Below are 24,509 nucleotides of genomic sequence, written 5' to 3'. Positions count from 1 at the left end.
TTGGGGGGGAGCTTGGGCTGGCAGTACGGAGGAGCTCCCTAGACCTGGGGGTATGATGTGGTGAGGCGGGGGCCCTTGGGCGGTGATGCGCGGCAGGTGCGGGCCTGGCTGCTGGTTCCGAAGAAACCCCGGGCCAGTGCTGCCCCAGGCAGGCAATTACATACGCAGCCCGCAGCTTGGCTTGGCGCGGTGAGCTAATCGCCGGGCAACTCTATCCAGGACATTCCATCCACTGCTTTCGCCGCTCGCTCTGCCCTTCGCTGCCAACCTCCTCCCGGGGCGAACCTCCGTGACCCTATCGACTACCTTTCTACCCAGCATCCACCAGCCAACATGGAGCCCATTCCAGGTACGATGCCCCGCCCCATCCGTCATGGCCTGGAGAGCATCGTGGCGCATCACCCCCGTCGGACCTCATGCCATTCATCCATACCAGCTGCGCGGATCACAAGGGCACCTTTGCACGTCGGGCTTGCTTCTTCGACGCTCTAGCTCAGCAAAATTGGCGCACTGGCTCTCACAACCATGCACGTAATATGGACTTCGCTGACTTACTTGCGCCACAGTGGTTGTCAAGCACCAAGGAAAGAAGTACGATGTCGAGCTCGACCCCTCAAGTACCGGCGAGACCTTCAAGTTCCAGCTGTTCTCCCTCACCGGCGTCGAGCCCGAGCGCCAGAAGATTCTGGTCAAGGGCGGCCAGCTCAAGGATGACACCGACCTCTCGAAGCTCAAGGTCAAGGCCGGCCACACCTTCATGATGATGGGCACGCCTTCCGGAGATGCTAAGGGTCAGATCGAGCGTCCCAAGGAGAAGATCCGCTTCCTTGAAGACATGACCGAGGCTGAAGCGGCGCAGTCCGCTGGCGCGATACCCGCTGGCCTCCAGAACCTTGGGAACACTTGCTATATGAACTCTACCCTACAAACTCTGAAGGCCATCCCGGAGCTGAGGGATGAGTTGGTCAAGTACAAGCCAAGGTAAGTCACCCATGGGAATTACACATCACACACGCATGTGGCTGACGTGACAAATAGTGCTTCCAGCGACTCCGGCCCCAGCGATTTCAGAGCCTTCGGCCTTGGAGGTCTTGGAGCATCCACCGATCTTACCGAGTCCTTGCGCGATCTGTTCAAGCAAATGTCCGAGACGCAAGAGGGCTTTCCTCCCATGATGTTCCTCAACGCACTACGGACGGCCTTCCCCCAGTTTGCACAGAAGGCCAAAGATGGCCACGGATACGCCCAACAGGATGCCGAGGAGGCCTGGTCTCAGATTGTCACGCAGCTCCGCCAGAAGCTGAAGGTCAGCGGGGCATCTCAGCAGGCCACCGACTCTTTCATTGACAAGTATCTGTCCGGCAAATTCGAGTCGGTTATGGAGTGTGACGAACCAGCTGCCAAAGACGGAGGCGAGCAGCCGGTCAAGGGTGAGGATACTTTCCTTAAGCTGAACTGTCACATCACGGCCGACGTGAACCACCTCCGCGAGGGCCTCGCCGCGGGCATGCAAGAGAAGATCGAGAAGAATTCGGAAGTACTCGGCCGCAACTCCATGTACACGAAGACTTCCCGCATCGCGAGGCTTCCTAAGTATCTTCCCATCCACTTCATGCGCTTCGACTGGCGAAAGGACACAAGCAAGAAGGCCAAGATCATGCGGAAGGTCACCTTCCCGCAAGAGCTTGATGCCGTCGAGTTCTGCTCTGACGATCTGAAGAAGCTTCTGATTCCCGTCCGCGACAAGATCAGGGAAATCAGAAAAGAGGAGGAGGATGTTGAGCGCGCCAGGAAGCGGAGAAAGCGCATTCAGCAAGGCGAGGATGTTGAAGAATCGGCGGACCTGAAAGGCAAAGGCAAAGGACCTGCTGGCGAGAAGGAGCCTAGCAAGGAGAAGGAGTCACAGAAGAAGGCATCTGGCAGCGCCGATGTTGAGATGCAGGACGTGGAATACAAGACAGATGCCCAGATCGAGGCTGAGCGTGCCGCCTCGATTCTGAAGGCGAAGAAGGAACTGCTTGAGCTGGTGGATGGAGAGCTTCTCGCTGACGACTCTTGCAACAAGACTGGGCTGTACGAGCTCCGTGGCGTCATCACCCATCAGGGTGCTACGGCTGATAGTGGCCACTACACGTCTTTCGTCAAGAAGGAAGGTCAGAAGGACCCTGTAACCGGCAAGCGTAAGGAGGAAGATGGCAAGTGGTGGTGGTTCAACGACGACAAGGTCTCCGAGGTGGATTATGACAGGATTGAGACCTTGTCTGGTGGAGGTAAGAACATCGAGACGTGACCGTTTGAGAAGACGTGCGCTGACTTTTCATTAGGTCAAAGCCACTCTGCCTTGATTCTGCTCTACCGCGCCGTGGGAATCCCCAGCAAGGAAGACATTGCGGAAGCTGAGGAGAAGGCGAAACCTGCTGCTTGAACCACTTCGTTCTCTGCGATATCTCGACCTTAAGCCTATCTTCTCTGAGATTTGGATGAGGGTCTTAGACGGTGGATTGATGAGTTACCAGGCATAGCGCGACGGGTCCATAGATTCCGTTTACTCTCAGCGTAGCATAAACATGGGGGAACTTTACGAGCTTGGAAGAAAGCTGTGACTAGTAAAAGTGAATGGCAAAGAGCAAACCGTGTCCGCGCGGCCAAAACCAAGGAGCAGGTAGAATTGACGCAAGTTAGTTTCAACTCTTTTTAATGCAAGTACTCACTTTTGTTCCCACTCAAGAGTTGGCTCTCTACACTCATTCGGAAATTAGCAAGCTCACTAGATGAGAAAGGGGGAACAGCAATCGATCACACAGGCCATCCTCTACCCCGGTAGATGGCGAAAAGTAGGGAAAGAAGGCCGAAGGTCACTAGAGGGAAATAACCTGTCATTCAGAGGCTCAGGTCCTTTCATTCTGAACCGAATGATTCGGGTTGCTGGCTCAGCAGCGCGCGTGCCTCAGGCACGTTCATGTCGCAACCCTCTTTCCTTCCTTCCTTCGGAGCTTCCAGCCTACCTCATCAACGCCATTCTTTCAACAGCGCGCCCACAGCTTTTCTCTCACTCGGCTCGACCCGCAGGCCCATTGCCTTCCTTTTCTTCTCATTACCCCAGCTAGGAACTTCCTTCTGCCAGCGGCATGCTGTAAATTTTATTCGTAATGTTCTACAGTCACGAAGGTGAGCTCTGTTGGCGCCCTTGTCAAGGCTCCGCTGACAGACGCGACAGTGCTCACGAGCCGCAAGTACGGTATCGCGACCGTCTGGTCTGTAATGTCTGCGCCCGCCTCATCTGTGTTTATCTGCTCACAAGCGCAGGCTGGTCGCGACTCTGGGTGCCAAATCTACCACTACGAAAAAAGTTACTCGAAAGGCTATTCTCAATGTCGACGTTCCGAAGGCGTGCGAAGCCATCCTTGAGCCCGACGTCCCTCTCGCTCTTCGTCTCCAGAGCAGTCTTCTGTGAGCTGAATGCTCCTTCAATACAGCCATCCGCAAGTGAAGCCCACTGACTCATTACCTCAGCTATGGCGTCACGAGAGTCTACGCTCAGCAGTGCAGCTACGTTCTAGCTGACGCACAGAGCACACAGAACAGCATTCGCACGGCATTTACGACAACAGCCAGAGATATTGAGCTGGATCCCGAGGTTGGGCGTGCAAGGTATGAGCGCTGTGCAGGTGAAGACGCGTGCTTTACACAGTCTCACTGACTGCTCACTCAGGCCTGACCAACTCGTCCTTGAAGATGATCCCTCATATCTGCCTGACTTCGCGCTCGCACCTCTCGACTATGACGACTTAGACTTGGAGCTTCCGTCCCTCACTCGCTCTAGCAGCCTGTCTTCGCTTCGCCATTCACATGGCCCACGCCGTAGCATCTCACTGGAGGATCAGCAGGGTGGTCCAGTCTTCGGCATCCAAGTGCCGAGCTCTGATACCAGTGGCTTCAACGGTATAGGCGGATTCGTTGTGCCGGGCGATGAAGGTCCGGGTACAAGGGTTCCCGGTGGAAGTGTCCTGAACGTGGAGGACGAAGGCTTCGAGCCCGGAGTAGATTTTGGTTTCGATGAAGAGGGAAACCTCGTTGAGCATGCATCTGCAGAGAAACTTCACAGGACGCCTCTAAGCGGTACAAGGCCGGCTTTGATGGGCAGGGGTGTAAGTTTGCCGAGTAGCTCTGCTGCAAGGGCCAGGGTTCGGCAAGAGCATGAGGAAGCCCAGCGACTAGGAGTTCATGTGAGCTCTGTCTAAAGATACAGCAAAACACTATCTGCTGACATTATACCTAGCATGATCAGGAAATGGACATCAATATAACAGTCGGAGAAGATGACGAAATGAGCCTCCTTCCCGAGGCCGAGCCCTTTCCTTCCACTCGTGGTCACCTTAGATCCACCTCCGAACACCAGGGGAGTGAGGAAGTTATCGATTCATCGTCCGTTATCCAGGCTCCTATACGACGTCGACCTAGACGCCGCATCATTCCGATGGATGAAACTCTCGAGCTTCGCAATGCGGACCTTGCCGACTGGATGAACGGCTACATCGACAATATGATTGAAGCGAGAAGGCAGAAATTCACCCCTACTGCGACCATGCAAGCCAAAAGGAACGCTGAGTACTGGGTTCTCGGCTTGGGTCTCGGAGGCATAGGTGCTATTGTGGGTAACACTGGCCTTGCTGGACCACTTGACAAATTCCGCGGCGAGGCACTGCTGCTCTCCCTTGGGATCATCCGGAACGCGGACAAGAAACGAGGGCATCAAAGTATTGATGATCAAGACAAATCAGACGGAGATGGCAGGCGTGTTCGGCCGCGCTCGGAGGAAGAAGAGATCGGCCGCGGTGACATCGATATGGAAGATGGCGGTCTCGTCAATATTGACGAAAAGGAGCACGATGTTGAGGCCGCTCGCGAGGCAGAACCGGAACAGGAAGAGCGTGATCTCTCTCAGATGTTCCCGTGGAACGTGACAGCGTCTGTTCGTAACTCTTCTCTGGCGCCCAGCGCACGTCGTGCTCTGGGTTTCGGTGGATCCGGTGTCTCGACTTCTGCTGGCGGATCTGTCGGCGGCCTGCCAGGTTCTATCAAGCGCAGAGGTCGCTTGATCAGCGAAAGCCCTCTGCATGGACGTGGCCTTCACCGCAATCTGGAGCCCCTTCCCAGCTCCGAGGCTGACGAATTGGGAGACGACACGCTAGGTGGCATTGGCGAAGACGTCGTCATCGGTGAGGACGATGAGTTCGAGATGTACGGTGCTGCTGCGGCCGGAGATACCCAAACCGCAACTGAATCACAGGTCGTTCATGCTGCCCTCACTCAGGAAATGGAGAATTTCGGCATGTTCATCTTCGACAGTCTCAAGCAGAAGGAAGAGGACGTCGCTGCTGCCCAAGGCTTTCAACCCGTTGAGAGTGTCAACGAGATCCTATTCGAAGACATCCTTCCTCCGAATTCGACCAACAAAATTGTCGCTGCTCAGGGATTCATACACTTGCTCACCCTAGCTAGCCTGGGACGCGTTTCCACCAGGCAGGACGAACCGTTCGGAGAAATTGGCATGAGCTTGCCTTATGCTGATGAGGATGAGAGTGTCCACTGACGCCTGAGTGCGCAGTGATATGACAGCAGGCACGACATGTGGATTGATTATCGTTGCTACCTCGCTGATATTTGTCCACCGTTTTTACTAGATATGCTACGAGACACGAAGTCATGTGGTACACGGCCTGTTCAAGGGGGATAGATGATATTTGCTACTTCTCACGCTTCATAATTATTTAAGACACATAGGTACGCTTAGTTAGTTGCACCATAGCTATATGGGGTGACCCATAATCGACAGACAAATGATATCACGTCAATGGAGAACAAGTTGAATTTCGACCCCAATGTTTGGTCAATATTTTCGGGCCACTTGCTGATGCTGTTCGAATTTCTCACCTTACAAAGGCGCTCCTAATGCGGTTCCTTTTCGCTTTCGCAAACTCGGTTTTGGCTGCTTCTCGACACTCACAAATGGAGTGAATATATCGTGCCTTGCCTAGTCCGCAAATGCTTCATCCTCTACCTCCTCCATCTCCACTTGTTTTAATTCCCGCTCAAACCTCGCCGCTTCCTCGTCAATATCCACATCCTCTCCAGCTGTTGCCTCTGCGTTCATCATTCTGTACTCTGCCTCTTCCACAGCTGCTTCAGCCGCTTGTTCCGCATCCCGCATTCCCGCCTGAGCCGTCTCAGCCTTCTTCTGCCCGTAGCCCTGCTTCTCGAGCCTATCCAGCTCCTCCGGCTCGAGCAACTTCCCCGGAGTCTGTCCCTTCGCCGCCGCCAGCTTTTGGGCCACAGCCGCGGGTACGAAGCGCGAGGTGGCCTCCTTCCGCAGGTCGCGGTGTATGGGGGCAGCGCTGTACACCGTCTTCGCTTCAGCCGCAGCCGCAGCCGCCGCCGCCGCCGTGCCAGCCCCAGGCCTCGCAGGCAGCGGGTGCGGTCCATCTCTCGCCGGCGTTTCGTCCTGCAACGACGGTGCGCCGCCCCTCCGCGGCTTGCGCGGAATCGGAGGCGGCGTGTCGCGCGGCATGGGTATATCCCTCACATCCTCGTCCGTCTCGCTGCTCTCGCTCCCGTCATCGTCATGTCCCCCCCTGCCATCCCTCCTCCTCTTCCCCAGCACACCACCACCACCTCTCCCTCTCCCTCTGCCGCCGCCACCGCCGCCACCGCCGCCCTCTCTGCCTCCTCGTCCACCCCCGCCACCAAACGTCGGGGCGCGGTCGCCCAGCGCCTCGCGCGCCTTGCGGATCGCGCGCACCTCCTTCTCGAGGTTGTTCAGCGTCTCGCGGTCGCGGGGCCGCAGCGGCTCGCCGCGCTCCTCGGCGCCCTTGAGGTCGTCGATCTGCCGCTGCAGCCGCTCCGGGTTGCGCTTGGCCAGCCGGTCGTTGCGCTGCGCCGCCACGTTGGCCTTGTTCTTCTTGAGCGCGCGCTGCTTGTCCGCCTTGTGCTGCGCGGCGACCGGGTTGACCGATTTGTCCTTCGCCATGGTGTGTCTTCTTGTCTATTGCGGGGCTGTGATGATGTTTTTCTGGTGGGGGCGTTTTGGAGGACGGGGCGAGGGAGAGCCCGCTGGTGGGGGGAGAGGGCCGAGTTGAGGTGGTGGTTGTTGTTTACGAGGGAGGATGCGCTGGTGGCTCGGTTTTTTCCTTGCTGGTCTTGGGATGAGATTCGGAGGTGTATGTTGCGTTCGTTGGGCCGTTGGAGATGCAGTGGGTGCTCGAACGAGCGATTGGCCGACCGCGGGCTGATGAGCTTGAAGGAGAGAGAAAGTATGATGTGTTTCTGCTGAAAGTCGGTCGGGAGATACCTAGCCGTCCAAGCTTTGGACGGCGTTGCGATGACTTCACATTTTCACGTGCACGCGCGAATCCCTGTCTGCCGTCTACTTTTACTCAGGAAATTTCCCGCCAGCTTTGGCACCGATAGCTCCGCGCAACACTCAACCCCCGCACCCATCGATTCCCCCCGCACTGCGGCTGCCGGCAACCTACCATGGCGGATAAACGGAAGCAACCGCCATCGTCTTCAAAGCAACAAGGAGGCCAGAATGGCCGCGATCGCAAACGCGCAAAGACGCGTGATGCCCGCGCCATCGCCGCGCAGAGCACCGGCACGGCGTTCCGAAACGGCGAGGTCGATGTCGACAAGTTCGTCAAGGCACACGAGTATGCGATCAAGGCGCTGGAGAGCGGCATGCAGAAGGCGCGTCAGGGTCTGACGACCAGGGCGTTCCAGGGCGTGCCCAAGGAGCTCCGCCGCCGCACGGCGAGTCACAACGTGAAGCGCGTGCCGAAGCGGCTCCGCGCACGCGGGGCGCGAGAGATGGTTGAGGACAACACGCCGACGGTGACGGCTAGGAGGAGGAAGCCCAGTGGGCACATGCGGCTAAGGCTGGACAATGCGAAGAAGTTTCAGCGGTTCGTGAGCAAAGTTCGGGCGAAGAAAGGAAAGAAGAATAAGGAACGGAGTGAGACGGCGGGTGATGCTGGAGAAGGGGATGTTATGGAGGTCTCCGTCACGCAGGCGGAGGGTGCCATCAAGACCAGGAAAGCGCGCGTCAAGTCCTCCAAGCCGAAGAATCCGCCCGTCCCCCCGGCCAAGTTCCGCAAGCGCCAGCTGAACAAGCAGTGGCTTCCGACCCATATGTTTCACACGAAGCGTGCACACATGACGCCTGCTTTGGAGCCGTTATGGCGGTTTGCCATACCACTGGCGCCAACGATGAAGTGCTACAGATCGACACATAGAGCGAGCGTGGCGAGGGGTGCTGTGGCTTGGGATACTAGCTACATGTCGACTATTGGCCTGACTGGATCGGAGACGCACATTCAGAAGCTTCTGACAGACTTCGGGGTTGACAACTGGGACAAACGAGGCCAGAAGTGGAGAGCCGGGAGTAGGACATGGGAAGGGTGGCTTTACGAGAAGGGCGGGTGGCCTGAGAAGGCTATCGCACCAGTGACCATTGTATGGTGTGCAAAGCCGAAGCCCGAGGACGTGGAAATGCAAGACGGAACTACTGGCGGTGCTTCGTCTAAGCAGAAAGACAGGAGGGATGTTTTGATACGGATACATCCCTCGGCTTTCCTTGAGCTATGGGATGCGATTCGTAAACTTAATCCACCCGTCACTATGGAGGATCTTCGGTGGGAGATCGGAAGCATCGAGATCACCGGACCTGGGGCTACTGAGGCGTTGTGTGGCGTTCTATGGCCAGTTCCTGCGGACGACGCGGAGGACAGCCCCAGTTCCGTGTGGAAGAAGCTCGCTCCGGTCACCAACCTAGGCACCCTCCCGCTAAACGCCGTTCTAGGATTCGAAATATCGGATCCTAGGCTGCATCATCCACCTCGTACGGTGCAGATTCCCACTGACAACAACTCACATTCCCAGCTGGTGAACACATGCGCTAGCTGGCCTCCAGACCGGACGCAAGGTCCATCGGCTTTGTTCACGCGGAAGAAGCGCCTAGATTCCTCACGTGCTCTTCCTAGCCAGAAGTCGATCAATCGCCGAAAGACGGCGGCAATGCCAAAGGCATACCCTGAACCTCTTTCAACAGACCCCGCAATTCCGATTCTTCTGTCCTCCTCACGCACTGGCGGCCTAGGCAACGGAACATGGACCATTTTACTGCCGTGGAAATGTGTTTCTCCGGTCTGGAACTCGCTCATGTACTATCCGCTCTCCACGGGTGCAAACGTACGCTTTGGCGGGTTGAATCAGAAGAGGCAACTGGCGTTTGAAGCCGGACTTCCTTTCTTCCCAGCTGATCACCCTGGCACGAACGCAGGACAGGAGTGGGATGTGCGGGAAACGGAAAAGAGGAAAGCGGAGTGGGAGAAGCGGCCAAAGGGAAAGAGGGTTCAGTGGGAGAGTCTCAAATTGGCAGAGGGCCGGATAGGTGAAGTGGGCAAAGGCTGGGCTTGCGACTGGGATATGCTACGTGGGGACACGGACGCAACATCGGAAACAAGACCTTCGCTCTACCAAGTCCCGTCCTTCCTCGCCGATGAAGCTACATCTTCCCGCAAGACCGACAAGGTCCCCAACCCCGACCTTGCACTTACGAACGTCTGCGTTACTATCATCGGGCGTGGCGCTCCCACTGACTGCGCGCGCATCTACCGCCTCCCTACGGCTGATGCTGACCTGCGTCGGAAGTGGCTGGCCCTCACCCCGGGGCCACAGACAAAATCAAGTGCAAAGAGGAAGACGGCGCAGTTGCTTCGCATGCCAGCACCGGACGCTCCGGAACGCGTACACCAAGCTTTCCTGGCAGCCAGCTTATTGGATGGCGACAAGAAGGACGTCCAGGCCGGCGGAAAGGATTATCCGGTCGTACCAGACAAGGGAGACTTGATTGGATTTGTAACGGCTGGTAACTACAATCTGGGAGAGGGCAGGGTGACTGGGGTGGGGAACGTGTTGTTGAAGAAGTTGGTGGAGGGTATGGGTGTGGAGCAAAATGCGGAGAGTCTTTGTATCGTGCGAAATGCGGGAGAGTCGGTGGGGAGGTTGGCGAAGTGGAAGATTGTCTGAGCAATATGCAAACAGGGTTATCTTGAAGGGACTACGGGGCAAACCCACGCTTCGCTGAACGAGGGCTGACAATGCTCGAGAAGCACTAACTGCTCAAGAGCGTTCTCCATGAATGCGTTGCAAGACGACTCCATGGGGTATGACGGGTTGCTCTATCCGCGTAGTGTAGCTTCTCAGGGACCGGAAAGTGGGCAATTGAACGGTGGGCCCACGAAAGTATCACTCCGATTCGACAGTCCGAACGGGAATAAAGGGCGCAACCGTTATTTCCACAAAGTCGAGATCCCTCGGTTGCTGCGTCCCCTGTCAACTTTTTCCTACGGAGAAGCTCTTTCATGCGGGGAGCTCATGCATGCGGGGGGCTCTTGGATGCGGGGAATTCGCAATACCCTAGCATTAGATCTCCTCCCTATCATAAAAGGTTGCCTCTTGCGCCCTGAAATCCCCATTATGGCTTCGACACTCGGCCCCTTTCCTCCTCGGTGCAGTTGAATGACTCTAGGTACCAGGATAATCATGCGGCTTTCTGTCCTTCACTCGGCGCGATGGAGCTTCCGCTATGGTCACCACATACCGAGCAAGCGTGCTATTGTTCGAAGCCGGACGATGGCTACTGCCAGTAAGCAAACCGTGATTGATCACCACTATGAGTTCGTTTCCCCTTCTGGCTTCACGTCCCTGGCAAACGCAAAATTCGCTGACGATGACTGATAACATCTAGCGCCATTGTCGTCGGCGCTGGAGGAGCAGGCCTTCGCGCAGCCGTCGGCCTCACAGAAGCTGGGCTAAACACGGCATGTGTGACCAAATTGGTAAATCAAGGGAAAAAAAGACAGCAGCCACCCATCACTGATCAACCGCCGCCCCGCCCACAGTTCCCCACGCGCTCGCACACGGTGGCGGCCCAAGGCGGCATCAACGCGGCGCTCGGCAACGTGACGGCGGACGACTGGCGGTGGCACTTTTACGACACGGTCAAGGGGTCGGACTGGCTGGGCGACCAGGACGCGGTCGCGTACATGACGCGCGAGGCGGTGGCGGCCGTCGTCGAGCTCGAGCGGTACGGCGTGCCCTTTTCGCGCACCGCCGCGGGCACCATCTACCAGCGCGCGCTGGGCGGGCAGTCGCTGCGGCGCGGCGCCGGCGGCCAGGCCTACCGCACCGCGTGCGTGGGCGACCGCACGGGGCATGCCGTGCTGCATGCGCTGTACGGGCAGAGCTTGCGGCACGGGTGCCGGTTCTTGGTCGAGTATTTCGCGCTGGATTTGATGATGGTCGGGGGCAGGTGTGTGGGGGTGACGGCGCTGGGCATGGAGGATGGGACGTGTCATCGTCTGTTTGCGAGGGACACGGTGCTGGCGACGGGAGGTGGGTTGGTTGGTTCCTTTTGTGAGACGGGAGGGGAGTGGTTAGCCTGCTGCCATTCTCTTTTTCCTTCTTCTTCTTCTTCTTCTACCCGATTAAACAGCCCTGGTCATTCCCTGTTCTGCTTCTTTTTCTTTTTCCTTTTCCCCCACCTTCTAACGGACCCTCCAGGCTACGGAAGAGCGTACTTCTCCGCGACGAGCGCGCACACCAGCACCGGGGACGGCAACGCCATGGTGGCGCGGGCAGGCCTGCCGCTGCAAGACATGGAGTTCGTGCAGTTCCACCCCAGCGGCATCTACGGCGCGGGGGTGCTGATCACCGAGGGCGCGCGGGGCGAGGGCGGCTACCTGCTGAACGGCCAAGGGGAGCGCTTCATGGAGCGGTACGCGCCGACGGCCAAGGACCTCGCGTCGCGCGACGTCGTGTCGCGGGCCATGAACATGGAGATGCTCCAGGGCAGGGGCTGCGGCCCGGGCCGCGACCACATCCACCTGCAGCTCTCGCACCTCCCCCGCGACGTCATCCTCGAGCGGCTGCCCGGCATCGCCGAGACCGCGTCCATCTTCGCCGGCATCGACATCACGAAGCAACCGATCCCCGTGCTGCCCACCGTCCACTACTGCATGGGCGGCATCCCGACGAACTACAGGGGACAGGTGCTCGACGTCGGGCCCGACGGCGACGAGACCACGGTGCCGGGCCTGTACGCTGCGGGTGAGGCGGCCTGCGTGAGCGTGCACGGTGCGAACAGGCTCGGCGCGAACTCGCTGTTGGACATTGTCGTGTTCGGTCGCGCGTGCGCCATTGACATTGCCGGCAGGCACGAAAGTGGGATGCCGCACGAGAAGGTCCCTGAGAACATCGGGATGGATTCGCTGTCCGAGCTGCATGCGCTCTTGGCGGCGGATGGGGACAAGCTGACGGCCGAAATCCGTGGCGATATGCAGAAGGTCATGCAGGCGGATGCTGCTGTCTTCAGGACTGGCGATACTCTGGGAACCGGGTATGAGAAGGTCAAGGCTGTAGAGGAGGACTTTAAGGGAAGGCTTGCGGTGAAGGACAAGTCGATGATCTGGAACTCGGATCTCATCGAAACGCTTGAGACCCGTAACTTGCTTACGTGCGCCGTGCAAACGGTGGCGAGCGCCGTCGAGCGGAAGGAGAGCCGGGGCAGCCATGCGAGAGAAGACTTTCCGGAGAGGCTGGATGAAGAGTGGCTGAAGCACAGCCTGACCTGGCAGAAGGAAATCGGTGGAGATGTAAAGGTCGGATACAGAGACGTTGTCCTCGACACGTTGGATCCGGCAGACTGCCCGGTGAGCCTACTTGGATTTCAGGTGAAGTCGTTTCTTGACTGCTGACCCCGCGCCTTCACACAGCCCGTACCGCCAAAGAAAAGATCATACTAGATTCGACAGCTAGTCAGAACATACAGCGACTGAAACACGGCTGCCCGGAGTACTTACAGCGTAGCAATAGACTAGACCACTATACAAATACTTAGCCCTCCATCTATGGCGGCGAATCCGAGGAAGAAACGGCGTGGCAGCCTTCGATGATCGACATGAAATGATAGCTAGCGCGCCACAACCGTAGCGCAGAATCCCGATGGCCAAGGCGAGTAGTCTAGATAGATCTGCCTGCTGTTTGACTAGCATGTCTGGTCGACTGCGCACTTCGGCGACCTGCGGACGTTATATGAAGTTGACAATGGCGGCGCACATGTTCAAAGTATGGGTCACGAAGCAGAGAAGGTGGTGGTGAGGCAGGTATCTTAGAGTGGCATTTTTTCATACCATGTTGATTGCTAGCTGCAAAAACGCATGCAGCCTGCGTACATGCCCATTGACCGAATTTTGACCCCGCATAAACCGTAAAGAACCCGCAGCCTAGCAGCCAATCCTCTACTTCCTGATGGCACGCTGGTAGAAGGCGAGCTCCTCACCCTCAAGGATGTAGCCGTCAACGCGGCCGCTCTGGCCGGGCCTGGAGGCAACAACGGCGTACAGACGACCGGCCTCGAACTGCCTCTCGAGGGCGTTGTCGACCTTGCCGGAAGCCTTGATGCGGGCCTCCTGCTTCTTCTCGACGCTCTTGGACTTCTTCTCCTCAGCCTGCTCGGTCTTGGCCTGCCTCCTGCGGCCGAGACCGGTGCCGTAGTGGGCCTCGTACCACTGCCTGAAAGGAGCGGCATCGATCTGGACAACGGCGGACCTGGTCAGGGTGTTGGTGCGGACGAGTTCGTTGTTCGACGGGTGGTAGGCGACGACGATGACACGGGTCTTGCGGGCAATGCCCTCGGAAGCCCAGGAGAAGTTGCCCGAGTCGAGACGGAGGGCACGGAACTTGCGGTTGCCACCACGGGTGCGGACAAGGTGGATACGCTTGGCACCGATACGGGTGTTGGCGGGCTGGCGGCCCTTCTCGAAAGCCCTGTTTGCCATGTCAGACATGGTTACTAGGGGCGATCGGGTTATGCATACCTCTTCTTGCGGTAGTATGCTCTCTTAGCACCGGTAGCGGCGCGCTTGTGACGAGAATCGCGAGAGATACTGCGCACAAGTTAGCGAGAGCCATTGTGAGGGATGCAGGTGCGAGCTTGATTTACCCCATGATTGCGAAGGATGAAGATCACTGCAATCTTGATTGTCAGCGAATTGTCCAGCTATGTCCAGAGTCGACGGCGCGTGCAGGGCACTGGAGTCTTGAAATCCGAATTTTGAAAAGGTACTGTGCACCTCCGCAGGTGACCCAGGCGACGCTTTCCAGAAGCACTGCCAACCAGCATTGCAAGCGACCACTGCTCCCCCGATCCATAGTAGAGTACGACGGGGCGTGAGAGCAGATGGGTCGCTGGAGCCCCAATGCTGTGCGCGTGGCCTTCGGGGTGCGGAGGTCGGTCGCTCTTCCGGAATGGACTCAAAACTCCAGTGCTTGATACGCGGCGTAGCAGAAACGAGAGCGATGCGGTCGTAACTAACCTTCCTGTCGAATCTTCGTCCTTGGAGGGGGTGGGGGTCGGCTGGGCGAGGTCGTGGTTGTCGTCCTTGGAGTGCGCTTCGAACTTTTCTGAAGCGGTTGTGTGTTGCTCGCCTACGAGCGCGCCATCCCGTTTTGGAACTAGCGCATCACCCCCCCGGTCGCATGCACATGGTTCCCGTCACATTACAAGCATCCTCCACCTAATTCCAAGTTCAGTCGACGTCGGTTCACGCTTTCTGAAGCTGTCGAGAATCGCATTTAGGACAAGTGTCTGATTTTTCAGCTGACTGCTGCTACGTGCATGCCGCCACTTCGCCCGGGGCTATATCTTCCTGATAGACGTCTTGGTGCAATACCATGGCGAAAATACACCTACATGTACGGCCCTGGAGTGCACGCTCAAAGGTTGCCTTACTCTCTTTGCGCAAGTTCAATGTTCTGAATCCACCATCATTGAGGTGCCACGCCTGGTCTTCGTATCCTCCATAATCTTTTACCGTCGTACTCGCCAATCACCCCCAAGTCAAAGTACGGGTTATTCCCGTCTAAATTCGCATTCAACGACATAGGTAGTACAGCGCAGCTGCGGCTGAAGTCGTGTCGAGGATCGTAATCGAACGATATAAGGGGCGTTTGATCATCAGGCGAGCGAAGCGATAATTGGGATTCGCTTCTGGCGTTTCGAGGCGCCGGCAGGAGAGCGTGCGAATCGGGTAAGAAAGGGGTTGGAAAACGAAGCGAAGGAGATACAGAAACGGAAACCTACACGTTTGACGACGGTTTGGTGGGCTCAGCCATAGCTATCAGTAACAAAGGCGCGATGCAACTGGCGCCTTGGACTTCTCGAGACATTGGTCACATCACACAATACCCGAACGGGCAGTGGGTCATCGCTTGGACTGGACATTCAAGCAGGTATGGCCTTCGGTGAAGGCTGAAGCATCGTTGCGAGTTGGAGGTTGTGGAGAGCCGAGTGACCAGATCATTGCTCCAACGACACGCCAACCTAAACAGGTGGCTCTTTTCTAGCATCTGCAGCCGTGTCATGAAACGCCGAACTGAACGAGAAAAGCAAATCTATGCCACCTGTACCCCAAATTTTGGTGTCGAGCCATGAACCGAAAGCCGAATGCTTCAACAAAGGAGATGCAATATGAGGATATGATTACTGTGTGCACGAAGGGGCCACCCGACTGCACAAAGGCAATACGCCTGTTGGCAAGCGATGCGGGAGGCCTCTTCGCTCAAGGCTACCGATGCATGGTGCACTTGTTGAGGGCGGCGAGTAACTCGGGGCGGTCCTTGAGAGCCTGGGCAGCTTCGGCGTAGGTACACCACTTGCGATTTCTTTTGTGCGCCTCAGGCCACTGGTTCTCCATGCGCTCGACGGTGGCCTCGAAGAACTGATAGCTGGCGCGCGGCGCCTCTTTTGTGAACTGGGAAGGACTGCGTCTCTCGTCGATGGCTCCAAGGTCGTAGGTGATTTTGCACACGATGCCAGCTTCTTCCCAAGCCTCGCGGCAGGCTGCATCTTGCGCGGTGGCTTCATCGGTCTCCCAGCCGCCCTTGGGGAGAACCCACTTGTTGTGACTGGTGGATTGGATCAGGAGGACGTAGTACTTGTCGGCGGAGAGGGGCACGACGCCCGCAACAAGGCGTTCTCCGTTGCTGCCGTAGCCTGCAAGGCGAAAAAGCGCAAAAAAATCAGCACCTGGACGCGCAAGAGGGCGCGAGGCGGCGGGCTCACGCGCGCAGCCGGCGGGGGGTGGCGGGTGTCTCGTGAGGGCACTCACGCTGGTTGCTCCGGCCTGTCCGGGCCTCCATGGAAAGAGTCTGCTGCGCCATGGCGTGTGAAGAGAGGGACCGGTGGGAGCACGGCAATGACGTCGAACCGGGCCGGTCTCGTGAGAGGGTGCTGAGGCGGGTAGAACGAGTGGACTGGGCTCGCGTGGCTCGAGGTTGGGCCGGGTGGTCGAATGAGGAAGAGGCTGAGGCCGAGCAGACACGGACGCCGGCGGCGCTGGCGAGGGGAGGCGCGGGTGCAGGAGGGAGAAGCGAGTCGGGGATGGATTGGAGCTCAGTCCCGCGGAGGACGGGGCTGAGGGAAGGTGGGTGTCCTGGGGAGGTGAAAGGAGAGAGGCATCGTGGGTAGTGTTAGTCCCTTTCGCATCGTGCCGTGGTCTTTGACAGGGCAGGGTCCAAAAAAGTGAGATAGGCGCCAAGAAGCCATGATCTGCGAGATGCATCTCCAGCAGAATCGCCGCCTCTCCTGTGCCCGCGCGCCGCCCGCCCGCAGCAACGCGGGCGCCGTTGCAATGCAGGCCGTTGGAGCAGCTGCAGCGGCGCCCGCGTGCATGCGCAGGCAGCAGGAGGAGCGCGGCGCCCAGCAGCGCAGCAGGCCGGCCGCGGGTGGGCTGCGCAGCGTGCGAGGGCGCCTGTGACTGGCTCCGGCGGCGGCGGCCAGGGTCTGCGGGCAGCTCAATGTATTCTTCGTGAGCGCCTGCCGCAGAACATACGTGCCGTGACGTGGGCGCGCTTCGATTCGCGCGACGCAGCGTCCAGCGTGTCGACAGCCACCCAGCGCCCGCCCAGCGCCCGCCGTGCCACGCCGCCAGGTCGCAGCCTTCGCCCGCTAGCCTCACCGCGCAGTCATATCCAGGTCGCTGTTCCGCAGACCCTCCGCCGGCAAGCGTGCCCCTCTGCCAACCACGCCTGCTCCCCAGGCTCGCGCGCCTCCAATCCAGCGCCTTCCCCGCCGCGCACCGCCCTCTGCCGGCCGACTGCCTCCGGCTGCCTCCCACGCTTGTGCTGCCGCCATGCAGGCCCCGGCCGCGGGCGCTGGACCCGCCTCGCTCCTAACGCCGCTCGGTGCGTCGCAATCCAGTCATCCGGCAGCGTTGCAGCCCGTGCAGCTCTGTTTGGATGTGATTCCACCCCGGTCCCCCATGGGCCTGCTGCGCTCCACGCCGGAATCCGCTGCGTCGCCTGCTGACTACGAGCAATCCAGGCTATCAGACAAGCTCGTGCGGGTATTGCAAGAGCGACGAAACGAGTCAGAGAACCCCCGACTCTCGTGCGTTGTCACCGCACGACAGATGCGCCCCTCACCTCTGCCCACTTTCTTCCCAATTTCTCTCCCGCCTCGTCTGATCCGCCTTGCATCTATTCGAGACCCGGTCACGTGCTTTGTTTCTGCCCCAGTCCTCCACGCGCTCGGCGACTGGCCACTGTCTGGCCTCTGTCTGTTTCGTGTGCCCCTGCATCATGTTTCCAGCCCATCTCTCGTCTCTCTTTCTCTCTCTCTCTCTCTCTCTCTCTCTCACACACAACACTCGCGCATTGACCTGTTCCCTTCGCATTCTGCGGTGCGATTCACCATCATGCTAACACCTGATCCCCTTCAGGCGCTGCCTACTACGTGAAGAGCAAAACCCTGGACGTTGCGCACTATCAAGCGCTTATTGACCGAGGCTGGCGACGGTAGGCACACCGGTTCCACTTATGCCACGTGGGATGCCACCTAAATCTCCGCGGATTCGCTGGCTGCTATGGATGCGTGACACTTAATCTGACTTCGCTGTAGATCAGGCACCCTCCTCTACAAACCTGACGTTCGGAGAGCTTGCTGCCCGCATTACACAATCCGGTTAGTGCGCTGCGGCTATGTTGCGAGGCAAGCCCTAAGCTGACTGGCCCTCAGCCTCCCGGCCGCCTCTTTCAAACCAACCAGAGATCAGCGACAGGCTGTCAACCGTTGGAACAGGTTCGTTCTGGGCGATTCCTACTTGAACGAGGCCAAGAAGCTGCATCCCAAGACCAAAGAGTTAGAAGGTTCCGAAAAGCCCAAACCGCCGTCCAGGGCTGACAGAGCGTCGTAGAGAAAAGGCAAAGCAGCGAAATGGCTTCAACCTCTATGATGTCATACATGAGGCCGAAGATTTGAATGTGAAGAGGCCACCCGAGCCTGCTCACCGCTTTGAGGTGACGCTGGAGCCTGACAGCTTCACCGATGAGAAGTTCCAGCTCTTTTCAAACTATCAGCAAGCCGTGCACCATGAAGAAGCTCATAAGGTCACGCAAGGAGGCTTCCGCCGCTTCCTGTGCGACTCGCCACTCCAACGTCGTGCAGCTGACGGGTCCTCGACCCGTCTAGGTTCGTTCCATCAATGCTACAGGCTCGATGGGCGCCTCATTGCCATTGCTGTGCTGGATCTTCTCCCGCATGCCGTGAGCGGTGTATACTTCATCTACCACTCGGACTTCGAAAAGTATTCTTTGGGGAAGATAAGCGCTCTTCGTGAAGCCGTCTTGGCTGAAGAACTGGGCCTCCACTTCTACTACATGGGCTACTACATCCACAATTGTAAGAAGATGCGGTACAAAGGCGAATATCAGCCTCAGTATGTACTCGATCCGGAGTCATATGAGTGGAACGAGCTCAACGGTGAGCTTCGTGCGCTATTGGATGAGAAGAAGTACGTGTCGTTATCGCGTCAGAGACAGAGCAAGGGGGCAAAGGTGCTCGACAACGGAGGAGATACCCCTATGCCGGAGGCAAGTTCAGACGATGACTTCGACGGCAAGCACCTGGATTCTCCGGTGCTCGCCGCGGCAGCTGCTGATGACGGCCTCTCCCTCATGGAACTTGGCGTTCCGGGTGTGCTGAAAGTAGATGAACTATTGGAAAAGATCAGTCTGGATAAGATCAAGATTGGTATTCCCAGTGCCGGCATAGTTGCGGATATGGAGGTAAGCCGAATGCCCTACTCTTTGCCAAGCTCTTCGTTGACTCGCCGCAGGATCTCGTTACATGGGACAAGGGAACGATCACAGACAAGACTTCACTCAAAGGCCACATCGCGGAGATGGCTGCATGTCTTGGCCCTGAGGTCGCAAAAGAGATGATAGTCCAGCTGGGTGGATGATCTGCTAAGCGGTTCGTCCCATCTGCAAGGAGAAGGCGATCGTACCGTGAGAGTAGAATAGAAATCAAATAGAGGTGCATGATCATACCCGTGAGCCCACAATGCAAACCACCATTTGATTATTTCCAACACCCCAACTCCACATGACCTGCCTCAGGAAATGGTCAAGGTATCGAAAGTTGGTGGCGCACTGTCTAAAGGACGCCGGCTTTTGCAGTTGAGTAATTGAAGAAAGCGCAATCCAAGTGCCTGTCAAAAATAGACAGCCAACATGACAAAAAAACCAAATCAAGTAGCTGCTACCACCAAGTTACTCTTAATGGAAGGAAGAACTTGAATGACTATCGAAGAGGCACCCTTTCCCATCATGCGAGACAGCAGGGTCCATCCAACTTGTGCAGCAATTGCTCCTCAAACACAAATGCAACTCGGAACGCAATAGCTCACTGATCACGTCGCCATTGTTGACTCACATGTGAGCACAGATGAGAATCCAGAGGTTGAAGAGGTATCCACCGCACGCGTACCTCGTTTAAACGAGCATGACTCACAGCTATCTCGAGACCTATTTTGCTCACAATGGCATGTTTAGGAAAAGGCGAACAGCACTACGTCGTCATCACTCTGCACCCTCATTAAGTGGACGCTTCAATGCCGGCGACGATGTGAATACCAAACCAACCGAGAAGGTCAAGCCCCTTGACAAAGCAACCGACGAGAAAGATTCGCAGCTCGACGGCAACTACGAAGACGACCTTGCAGAGGCGGTTCGACAGAGCAAACTAGGAGCACAAAGCGAAGAAACGAAGGCTGCCATCCTTGCAGAAGCCGACGAAGCAAATCTCCAGAAAGCGTTAAGACTGAGCAAGGAGAAGGTTACACTCGGAAGTGGATCCGACGTGGAGCTTCAGTTGGCTTTGGAGCTGAGCAGGGTCGAGGCAGGACACAACGAGCACCCTTACGATCCGGATACGTTTGGCGAGACGTCGAGAATGGGGGCAATGAGGAACAATAGAGACGGCGGCGTCATGGCACGTGCCTCTGTGCCTGACTTGGATGATCGGTGGGATGATGAGCCACCCCCGCCTTACGAGCCGTAGCTCCCTGTTTAGTGCTCCGGCGACGAGAAAAATACACGTGAGAGCGGCTCCAGTCGCGGGGAAGAAATCACATGCGCGGCGGACGAAGTGGTGATGGATCAATTGAAAGCAACAAGTTGATTGGTCGGCGGCATGCAGCTATGCGGTTTAGCTTGAACAGTGTCAGGGTCTTTGGAGGGAAATTTTTGATGGCGCAATGGAGCAGGTCGGGATTGATCTGACGGTCCACCCCGGGCTTCTCCACAGATTGACCATTCGCTCGGCTGTATCGCTTATTAGCATTGAGGCATTGGGGGTAACTACATACGAGTAGTCGTAGAACCATGCACATTGAGGCCGATGCAGAGACGATGGCGTGGGTAGATGATCGGGCAGGAGCTGACCTCGGTGCCTCCCCAATGCAATGGCAGACTTCGGACGGAATTGCGAGCCGGCATGACGTGGGGCTCATCAGCGTCAAGACACGGATATACGGCGGTACGGCCATGGGGAGTCATGCTCCAAACGCAGACGGAAAACGGTTCCGGCCCGGGTTGCAGCTGCCAGAAATGTCGGTGACACAAAGGAGTCATGCCAGGGCGGACGGGGCAGGACGACTAATTGAGGGTGCGTGGTGCTGTGAGTCAACATGGCCGGCTCGTGAGTTCGCCTGAGCGGCGAGGAGAGCGACCAGGGGGGCGAATATTTTTTTCCCACTTTCTGGGGTTATGACGTTGGTCGGCGCGGCGCACACGTGCATGGCGCAAATTCTTCCAGGCCGCGATCAAGGCAGCTTTCCGCAGCATTGAGCAGCATTGAGCAGCATTGCCCGGCCCCTGCATGACACAATTGCCGCCCCGAAGCAGCCGTAGCACTGACAAACGCGGAAGACGGCTTCAACCTGCACCGGCAAATTGTGGGCTGCTTATTTGTGTCCCCGCATCGCCTCAGTTTGGCCGAGATCGGCCCAGCTCAACTTTCGTGCGCTCCTAGCGCTTGCCGAGACAAATACAGTCACCCAGCAAAAACTTCATAAGCTCCGCGCAACCTCCCTCTCCCACCTGCAACCACTTCCCCTAACGCTTCACATCCACCATGTGCCCGACTCCCGACGCTCCCGCCGCCAACGGCCACTCCAACGGCGTGAACGGCCAGGCCAACGGCGAAAACGGCGCCTGTACGTGCAATGCCGTCATTGACGCCCCGGTCTTCAGCTAACATTCACCAGCCCACCCAGGCTACACTGGCATCACCGTAAGCCCTCTCGTTGCGCCGCGCGTCATTAGCACCGCCACATGGAATTCTGACCCTCATACCAGACCGCCCAGAACCCTCACCCCGCCCGCCCCTCGAATCCTTACCAGCCTGTCGGCGACTTCCTCAGCAATGTCTCGCGCTTCAAGATCATCGAGAGCACCCTGAGAGAAGGCGAGCAGTTCGCCAACGCCTTCTTCGACACCGAGACCAAGATCAAGATCGCCAAGGCTCTCGATGACTTCGGCGTCGACTACATCGAGCTGACCTCGCCCGCTGCCTCGGAGCAGTCTCGCCTCGACTGCGAGGCGATCTGCAAGCTCGGCCTCAAGGTTAGACCGCCAATTTGCGCCGCAAATCGCCATCATCGGCCTCGAGACTAACGCGCGGAAATAGGCCAAGATCCTCACCCACGTCCGCTGCCACATGGATGACGCAAGAATCGCCGTCGAGACCGGTGTTGACGGTGTCGATGTGGTTATCGGCACCTCGTCGTACCTGAGGGAGCACTCTCACGGCAAGGACATGACCTACATCAAGAACGTGAGTGCGCAAAATCCCGCCGAGCCGAATGCAATCTGACAGGTTTAGACCGCCATTGAGGTCATCAACTTCGTCAAGTCCAAGGGCCTTGAGATCCGTTTCTCCTCGGAGGATTCGTTCCGCTCCGACCTCGTCGATCTCCTCTCCATCTACAGCGCCGTCGACAAGGTTGGCGTCCACCGTGTCGGTATTGCCGACACCGTCGGTTGCGCTACTCCTCGCCAGGTCTACGACCTCGTCCGTACCCTCCGTGGTGTCGTCAGCTGTGACATCGAGACCCACTTCCACAACGACACTGGATGCGCTATTGGTTAGTCTGGTTTTTTCTTCAATCCACGGGCAATTTGACTGACATTTTCTCAAGCCAATGCCTACTGCGCTCTCGAGGCTGGTGCTACCCACATTGACACCTCTGTCATTGGTATCGGTGAGCGCAACGGTATCACCCCTCTCGGCGGTCTCATGGCCCGCATGATTGTTGCCGACCACGACTACGTCACCTCCAAGTACAAGCTGGCCAAGCTCAAGGAGATTGAGGATATGGTTGCCGAGGCCGTTGAGATCAACGTTCCCTTCAACAACTACATCACCGGTTTCTGCGCTTTCACTCACAAGGCGGGTATTCACGCCAAGGCCATCCTGAACAACCCCAGCACCTACGAGATCATCAACCCTGCGGACTTCGGCATGAGCCGCTATGTCCACTTCGCTTCCAGACTGACTGGCTGGAATGCGATCAAGAGCCGTGTTGAGCAGCTTGGCCTGGAGATGAGCGATGCTCAAGTCAAGATCGTCACCCAGAAGATCAAGGCTATGGCTGATGTCAGGCCTATTGCTATCGACGACGCGGACTCGATTATCCGTACTTTCCATCTGAACCTGCACTCCAAGGAGGAGCAACCTCTGCTGCCCAACATGACTGCCGAGGAGAAGGCCAAGTTCGAGCAGGCTGAGAAGGAACTCGCTGGCGAGAAGGAGAAGAGGGCACTGGAGGCCACGGCTGATGCGGAGGCTGAGATCCCCACCGCCAAGAAGACCAAGACTGAGGTTGTTGCTTGAGTGCAATTCCACTGACAGACAACAACTCCGTCTCACCAAAATCAAGTAACGCAATTACGGGAAACGGAAAAAAGGGAGCTCAAAGGGAACAAAGAAAAGCATGCGATGGCTTAATGGCTTGCCGATAGACCGCTTGAAGAGAAAAGCACAAAACCCAACCGCGGAAGCAGAGACGCGAAAGTTGGAATGAGGCTCTTGGGGTATATTCAGTATTTTTACGTGGGCGACTATCGGAGTTTACTATTTTTTTCTTTTTTTTTGGTTGTATACCTGTACATATCTCCCAGGCGCTTTCCACCACATTGCTGGATGGTTTTTAGCACGTGCCCTCGCAGAAAGGGTACGAAAAAAAGCGAATGCATTCCATGAGAACACTCACCTAGTACGCCAATACTTCTCGATTGTGAACGTAGCCGTGCAGCTAGGTTGGCGGCGAGTCCGTATCTAGGAAATGTCTTTTCCTTTAGTCCTCACCAAATCTCAGCTTTGAGTGCTATGCGTGACACATGGTCATGCGGTATCGTCTTATGTCTACAGTGACTATTCTGAGGGTGATGGTAGGTTTCGGCTATGGGCAAGGCGGTAAAAGCAATAGACCAGCAAGTGGGTGAGGAATAAAGAGAACTGATTCCACTTTCGTGTTATGGACGCACGTATTGCAGGCTGAAGGACAAGTGAATTCACCGCCGATGGCACCTATTGCCCCCACCACACCATCACTTAAGTATATGCCTAAAGTTCTCAAGCACCACTACCACCGGCTGTAACAGCCGAGAGGTTGCATGATCGCAGTATACTGACCTCCAACCATTCGTAACGAAATTTGGCTGGGGGAGCCCTTCAATTGATCCAATGAAACGGTTATCTCAAGAATTTTCTCTTCTTTTTTTTGGTGATTAGCAGAAGTATCCATCCGGGTTGACGAGTCGGTTTTTTGCAAGTTCTGACAAAAAGGAGATGAGGAAGGTTGGCAAGGGTCGTTGAACTTGACATCGATACTGCTGATCGCCTCTCTGGCATCAGTCTCCGTCGCTGTCGCTATCATCGTCGCAATCCGCGTAGTAATCACCATCTGTGCTATGATCTGCCTCGCTGTCGTAAGCAGTTTTCTACGTTGCTGAACCGTTCCGGGATTTTGATCAAGTCAAGACACTCGAGCCGGTTGTGCTTCTTCTGGCGGATCGTCGTCTTCCGCTCTAGCCACTCGTCCACATGA

The 24,509-nt window shown here is 57.1% G+C and overlaps 10 protein-coding genes across 10 annotated transcripts; 7 read left to right on the top strand and 3 right to left on the bottom strand.

Annotated features, from left to right (window-relative positions):
• Positions 1–333: 333 nt before the first annotated feature.
• Positions 334–2,425, top strand: BKCO1_1600071 (ubiquitin thiolesterase; the record flags this gene model as incomplete). Its single annotated transcript, XM_020271524.1, has 4 exons — positions 334–349; positions 567–981; positions 1,039–2,270; positions 2,325–2,425. 4 exons carry the CDS (start codon positions 334–336, stop codon positions 2,423–2,425), a joined length of 1,764 nt encoding a protein of 587 aa, XP_020131872.1.
• Positions 2,426–3,149: 724 nt separating this feature from the next.
• On the top strand, positions 3,150–5,593 carry BKCO1_1600070 (rad21 rec8 n terminal domain-containing protein; the record flags this gene model as incomplete). Its single annotated transcript, XM_020271523.1, has 6 exons — positions 3,150–3,168; positions 3,218–3,254; positions 3,307–3,450; positions 3,514–3,651; positions 3,713–4,148; positions 4,280–5,593. The coding sequence occupies 6 exons, from the start codon at positions 3,150–3,152 to the stop codon at positions 5,591–5,593; spliced, it is 2,088 nt and encodes a 695-aa protein (XP_020131873.1).
• A 441-nt stretch (positions 5,594–6,034) lies between these two features.
• BKCO1_1600069 (ww domain binding protein 11) lies at positions 6,035–7,027 on the bottom strand (the record flags this gene model as incomplete). Its single annotated transcript, XM_020271521.1, has 1 exon — positions 6,035–7,027. The coding sequence occupies one exon, from the start codon at positions 7,025–7,027 to the stop codon at positions 6,035–6,037; it is 993 nt and encodes a 330-aa protein (XP_020131771.1).
• Positions 7,028–7,533: 506 nt separating this feature from the next.
• Positions 7,534–10,083, top strand: BKCO1_1600068 (ribonuclease p complex subunit pop1; the record flags this gene model as incomplete). Its single annotated transcript, XM_020271520.1, has 1 exon — positions 7,534–10,083. The coding sequence occupies one exon, from the start codon at positions 7,534–7,536 to the stop codon at positions 10,081–10,083; it is 2,550 nt and encodes an 849-aa protein (XP_020131770.1).
• Positions 10,084–10,689: 606 nt separating this feature from the next.
• On the top strand, positions 10,690–12,860 carry BKCO1_1600067 (succinate dehydrogenase; the record flags this gene model as incomplete). The annotated part of the gene is made up of 5 exons (XM_020271519.1): positions 10,690–10,733; positions 10,805–10,895; positions 10,959–11,451; positions 11,620–12,767; positions 12,831–12,860. 5 exons carry the CDS (start codon positions 10,690–10,692, stop codon positions 12,858–12,860), a joined length of 1,806 nt encoding a protein of 601 aa, XP_020131777.1.
• Positions 12,861–13,355: 495 nt separating this feature from the next.
• On the bottom strand, positions 13,356–14,064 carry BKCO1_1600066 (40s ribosomal protein s8; the record flags this gene model as incomplete). The annotated part of the gene is made up of 3 exons (XM_020271518.1): positions 13,356–13,884; positions 13,935–14,003; positions 14,060–14,064. 3 exons carry the CDS (start codon positions 14,062–14,064, stop codon positions 13,356–13,358), a joined length of 603 nt encoding a protein of 200 aa, XP_020131776.1.
• A 1,619-nt stretch (positions 14,065–15,683) lies between these two features.
• On the bottom strand, positions 15,684–16,278 carry BKCO1_1600065 (nudix family protein; the record flags this gene model as incomplete). The annotated part of the gene is made up of 2 exons (XM_020271517.1): positions 15,684–16,111; positions 16,227–16,278. 2 exons carry the CDS (start codon positions 16,276–16,278, stop codon positions 15,684–15,686), a joined length of 480 nt encoding a protein of 159 aa, XP_020131779.1.
• A 971-nt stretch (positions 16,279–17,249) lies between these two features.
• Positions 17,250–19,358, top strand: BKCO1_1600064 (arginine-trna-protein transferase; the record flags this gene model as incomplete). The annotated part of the gene is made up of 6 exons (XM_020271516.1): positions 17,250–17,301; positions 17,838–17,913; positions 18,017–18,079; positions 18,134–18,256; positions 18,312–19,182; positions 19,233–19,358. 6 exons carry the CDS (start codon positions 17,250–17,252, stop codon positions 19,356–19,358), a joined length of 1,311 nt encoding a protein of 436 aa, XP_020131778.1.
• Positions 19,359–19,900: 542 nt separating this feature from the next.
• Positions 19,901–20,458, top strand: BKCO1_1600063 (uncharacterized protein; the record flags this gene model as incomplete). Its single annotated transcript, XM_020271515.1, has 1 exon — positions 19,901–20,458. One exon carries the CDS (start codon positions 19,901–19,903, stop codon positions 20,456–20,458), a length of 558 nt encoding a protein of 185 aa, XP_020131773.1.
• Positions 20,459–21,532: 1,074 nt separating this feature from the next.
• BKCO1_1600062 (homocitrate synthase) lies at positions 21,533–23,293 on the top strand (the record flags this gene model as incomplete). The annotated part of the gene is made up of 6 exons (XM_020271514.1): positions 21,533–21,614; positions 21,666–21,691; positions 21,757–22,023; positions 22,088–22,234; positions 22,283–22,544; positions 22,599–23,293. The coding sequence occupies 6 exons, from the start codon at positions 21,533–21,535 to the stop codon at positions 23,291–23,293; spliced, it is 1,479 nt and encodes a 492-aa protein (XP_020131772.1).
• Positions 23,294–24,509: the final 1,216 nt, after the last annotated feature.

The sequence above is a fragment of the Diplodia corticola genome, assembly GCF_001883845.1.
Source record: "Diplodia corticola strain CBS 112549 chromosome Unknown scaffold16, whole genome shotgun sequence".
NCBI lineage: Eukaryota > Fungi > Ascomycota > Dothideomycetes > Botryosphaeriales > Botryosphaeriaceae > Diplodia > Diplodia corticola.
The sequence above is the reverse complement of the archived record's forward strand: the minus strand, read 5'-3'. Positions and strand labels throughout refer to the sequence as shown.